This window comes from Bison bison, unplaced genomic scaffold (assembly GCF_000754665.1).
Source record: "Bison bison bison isolate TAMUID 2011002044 unplaced genomic scaffold, Bison_UMD1.0 scf7180017861528, whole genome shotgun sequence".
NCBI lineage: Eukaryota > Metazoa > Chordata > Mammalia > Artiodactyla > Bovidae > Bison > Bison bison.
In genome coordinates this window covers 202,852-207,746 of record NW_011492100.1, presented here as the reverse complement: position 1 = coordinate 207,746, position 4,895 = coordinate 202,852, and the positions used below count along the sequence as shown (strand labels likewise).

Here is a 4,895-nt window from a genome sequence, read left to right as displayed (position 1 = left end):
TGGGCCTCCACGGCACGCCCCCTAGGCCATCTCCCAGTCGCAAGAGGGGACCAGCCCAGACCAACCCACTGGAGAAGTTCATGATAAGTGAGAGCAGACTGGAGACCTCTGGGGCTCTGATGAGAGAGTCTCCCCACGCACACAGCCCCCTACAAGCGATCCTGGGAGGCTCCAAGCGCTTGGCCACTCAGACCAGAAAGATTTCCTGCGCTCCAACCAAAGCCTTCATCCCATTTTTCCTGGTTCGGAAGCCCTGCTGGCTGAAGGGGAGCACCTGGGAGTCTCCACCACCCCACCACCCACCCCCGGCATGAAAACCTTAAAGAAACAGTGGTTAGAAGTACTGAGCACCTACCAATTTGTGCTCTGTTTCCTCTTCCTGGGTAAGGGGATCCGGGCAGGGGTCCAACTGGGAAGGTGGGAAAAGGGGAGGGTAGAGGGAGGAAGGCTGGAGCCCCCACTACTGGACCACCAGGGCAGAGGGAGGGACGTGCAGTCTCAGCCCTGTCCCACTCTTCCCGACCCCATGGACTGTAGTCTACCAGGCTCCTCCATCCACAGGATTTTCCAGGCAAGAATACAGGAGTGGGCTGCCATTTCCTTCTCCAGGGGATCTTCCCGAATCAAGGATTGAACCTGGGTCTCCTGCATTGCAGACAGATGCTTTACTGTCTGAGCCACTAGGGAAGCCCAGGGCAAAGGGAGGGACGTGTCAAAGTATATCAGGGAGACAGGCAACGCTCTCACTGGTGAGGGGAGAGGGGAGAAGTCACTGCGGTTTCACAATCTAACTCATTTTCCTTTCTCAACGTTCCCCTAGGCCCTTTCTTTTCCCTTGTTGGCTTCTTCCTCCTCTTCACCTCGCTCTGGTATTTCTCTGTTCTCTACTTGGTATGGTTATTCCTGGACTGGGACACACCCCAGCAAGGTGAGTGCTAAACAAGGGCAGGAGGAGAAGGGGGTGATAGAGGACGAGATGGTTGGATGGCAACACGGACTCAATGGACATGAGTGTGAGCAACCTCTGGGAAATAGTGAAGGGCAGGGAAGGCTGGCATGCTGCAGTCCTTGGGGTCACAGAGAGTCAGACACAACTTAGCAGGTAAACAACAAAAACAAGGCCCGGGTAGAAGGAGGTGATAAATGGTGTCTGTAGTGATTCTTCCCCCCTTATCCCTCTGCCCAAGGTGGAAGGTGTAATCAGTGGTTGAGGAACTGCACTGTGTGGAAACACCTGAGCGATTATTTCCCCATTAAGGTAACAGGTCACCCTCCAAGGGATGCTCCACTCCTCCCGCTCCCTTACCTCCCACCTCCTCTCTCCTCCCCATGATGGACTCTCACCTCTGGCTGCTTAAGTTCAGGTAACAGGGCAGGGGGTGGGATGGTGTTCTAGAGTGGATCCTGGTGCCTTTGACCCCATCTTATCCTGAACTCTCAAGATCTTGGTGGGAGGGAAGCCCCTTCAGCTGGGGGCCTGCCTTCTCTGCCTTCTTTCCCTCATCCTGCCCCCTCCCACCACAGCTGGTGAAAACAGTAGAGCTGCCCCCAGACAGGAACTACGTGCTATTGTCCCACCCACATGGGATCATGAGCTTCGGAACCTTCTGTAACTTCAGCACGGAGGGCACTGGCTGCTCGCAGCTGTTCCCAGGGCTTCGGTTCTCACTGGCCGTGTTGAATTGTCTCTTGTACATGCCAGGCCATCGAGAGTACTTTCTGTCCTGTGGTGAGTTTGAGTTGAGTGACAGAGGGTGACCCCACCCCAATCCTGCCAGAGTGACCCCCAGTCACCACCCACCCCAGGCACTTGGCTTGAATTGGCCAGGTTCACAGTGGGGGACAGGAGGTGGCTTGGCCCACATGTCCTGCATCCGTGCTGGGAGAGGCACTGTAGGACACGTGAACAGGAGCACAGGGGTAGGGAATGTGGAGAGAATGGGGTGATGTCTAATACTCAGTGTGCTAAAGGGAGAGGTGAGGGACTATCGGGCCCATGAGGGGCACTAACTGTTCCTGAACCTCCTCATGCCCACAGGAATATGTTCTGTGAACCGTCAGAGCCTGGATTATGTTCTATCTCAACCACAGCTCGGCAGGGCTGTGGTCATCGTGGTCGGAGGGGCCAATGAGGCCCTGCATGCCGTCCCAGGGGAGCACTGCCTCACTCTCCGGAATCGTAAAGGCTTCGTTCGCCTGGCACTGAGGCACGGGTGAGCAGGGGCCCAGCCAGGGCTGCCTTCAATGGTCAGAACCTCACAGTGTCTGGTCGTCCACCCTCTATCTGTGCACACCCGCCCCCTGGAGGTGGGCTGTGTGTCCCTAGAGCTTCCACCGTGCCCACCTCTAGAGGGCGCTCTAGGCAGACTTTGGGTGTTTGCTGTGTCCAGCCCTGGTGCCCATTCCCCAGGCTTCCTGCCACGCAGAGAGACAGACAGGACCACAGTGCGAAGCGCTGGACCCTGGGGGCTCGTATGCCCTCGGCTCACATTCTTTTATGATGCCCTCTCACAGGTGAGACCTTGCACCCCTCTTACTTGTGAAACAGAGCTCACGCCCACCTTGCCACCACACTGTAGTTGAGACTGTGTGAGAAAATGCATATAAGAAAGTCCAGGACACATTGGTCTTAAGAAAGAAAATCCTTTCATCCAGATCTTTCTAGTAGAACCATCCTTTGCTCCTAATGCCTAGGAAGGTGGTAACCTGTGGCGGAGGAATTTGGGAGTGCTTCTCCAGCCCCTGATGTGCCCAGCCATTTTCTCTCCTCTCTTGCCCCTCCCTTCCCAGTGCCTCCCTGGTGCCCGCGTACTCCTTTGGGGAGAATGACGTCTTCAGAGTTAAGGCTTTTGCCCCAGACTCCTGGCAGCGTCTGTTCCAGGTCACCATCAAGAGGCTCCTGACCTTCTCTCCTTGCATCTTCTGGGGCCATGGTCTCTTCTCAGCCAAGTCCTGGGGCCTGATGCCCCTCGCCAGACCCATCACCACTGTGGGTGAGTGCCCGTGTCCAGGGAAGAAGGCCGCTATCTGCTGTGCGTGCAGCCGAGGCCCTTCCTCTGACCTGTGTCTCCCTGTCCCTGCAGTGGGCCGCCCCATCCCGGTGCCCCAGTGTCCACAGCCCACCAAGGAGCAGGTGGACCACTATCACACGCTGTACATGAAGGCTCTGGAGCAACTGTTTGAGGAGCACAAGGAGAGCTGCGGCCTCCCGGCTTCTACTCACCTCACCTTCATCTAGGCCTGGCCTCACCCCTCGCCACCTCCCAGCCTTCCCCCTGCCTCCAGCCCCTGATCCCAGTGCCTGAGCCCCCCACCGACTGCCATGCTACTGCTTAAATAAAGGCCAGTTCTCTCACCACTGCTTGGTAGAGTCAGACGCTGGCAGAGCTCAGGCTCTCCCTCTGGATGTGAGGATACCCACGTGTAATCCCCACAATCCTAATGGTTTTACACTTGCTGCCTTAAATTGGGAATCAGGACCCTGCATTCTCCTCAAGAGAATTCATTCGGCTGCCTGAGCTTGCCTAAGTCTCTTCTCTCAGCTTGGTCCCATCTCCCTCTGTAAATAAAGGCATGTGCTTACCTAAGCGTTGTTGGGCATCAGGATGGAGTCTGAGAGCGGAGACCCCCGGAGAGGAAAGCTTGCAGAGTTGCCAGGATATAGGTGGGTGGAGACCATAGAGTAGATGGTGAATACTGTGAATAAATGCTGACAAGGGCCAGGGGTACCTGCTAGTAGGGAGGGTTGGAATAATCCTCAGTGACAGAAATGCCAGAGTTAAGTACATACCTGCTTTGGCATTTCCTCCCACCCCTATGTGAATTATCAACATTTAAAGTCTTAAAAAATGGAGACTTCCAAAATACAAGCCAATGACTTGACTACCATCATCACCATCACCACCATCATCACCCCAGGCATGGCACTTTGATAGTCAGCTGAGGTCTATGGGACCTTATGTGCTTATAGAATTCTTTGATGAGTGTCCAGTCCTATCGCCTAACTGGCTTTTTGTCTGTATCCATAACTTAAAAAGAACTTGTTGGAGCGTAACTGATTGCAACTCTTTGTCTTCCACTGTCTTGGAAAATTTATTCGGTGGAAGAATTTTCTTTTTCCCTGGATGAAAATCTTGGCAGTCCTCTGACTTATCTGTTACTTCTCAGGTGAGAAGTTCTACATTCACTTAAGGTTGGTACCTGGAAATGTTTAGTCGCTGTATCAATCAACCCTTGTGTCCTCATCTGAGGGTAGCAGTTTCCCATCTCCAAGCAAGGGGGAGCTAGCTGCAAGGAGGGTGCTTGCTTGGCCAGAAGAAGCAACTGGGGGAAGAAAGAATAGAAAGGGGAGGAGCAATGTCTTTTTTCTACCTCGTTTACCAGCTTCTGTGACTGGTCCCCTTGGTGTTGGAATATGGGGCAGAGGAGAAAGGGGGCCCAAAGTTCTGGGTTGCACTGTCCTAAGACAGCCATGTGTTCTCTGAGCTCCAGATTTTTGAACTGGATTTCTTTCCCTTGTGGGTTATTTCATGGATTATTTAGAGTTGTCTTTTAATGTCCCTCTGGGAAGCAACAAAGGCTAGAGAGGGTGAGGAAAGAAAGGAACCCTCCTATTCTGTCAGTGGGAATGTAAATTGGTCCAGCCACTATGGAGAACAGCATGGAAGTTCCTTAAAAATCTAAAACTGAGCTATCATATGACCCTGCGATCCCTCTCCTGGGCATATATACAGAGAAAAACATGGTCCTAAAGAATATGCAGAGTACATCATGAGAAACGCCGGACTGGAAGAAACACAAGCTGGAATCAAGATTGCCAGGAGAAATATCAATAACCTCAGATATGCAGATGACACCACCCTTATGGCAGAAAGTGAAGAGGAACTAAAAAGCCT

The 4,895-nt window shown here is 53.3% G+C and overlaps 1 protein-coding gene across 1 annotated transcript; it reads left to right on the top strand.

Annotated features, from left to right (window-relative positions):
- Positions 1 to 310: 310 nt before the first annotated feature.
- On the top strand, positions 311 to 3,238 carry LOC104983123 (2-acylglycerol O-acyltransferase 3-like). Its single transcript, XM_010832599.1, has 7 exons — positions 311 to 383; positions 821 to 928; positions 1,188 to 1,258; positions 1,525 to 1,729; positions 2,039 to 2,213; positions 2,791 to 2,993; positions 3,084 to 3,238. The coding sequence occupies exons 1-7, from the start codon at positions 311 to 313 to the stop codon at positions 3,236 to 3,238; spliced, it is 990 nt and encodes a 329-aa protein (XP_010830901.1).
- Positions 3,239 to 4,895: the final 1,657 nt, after the last annotated feature.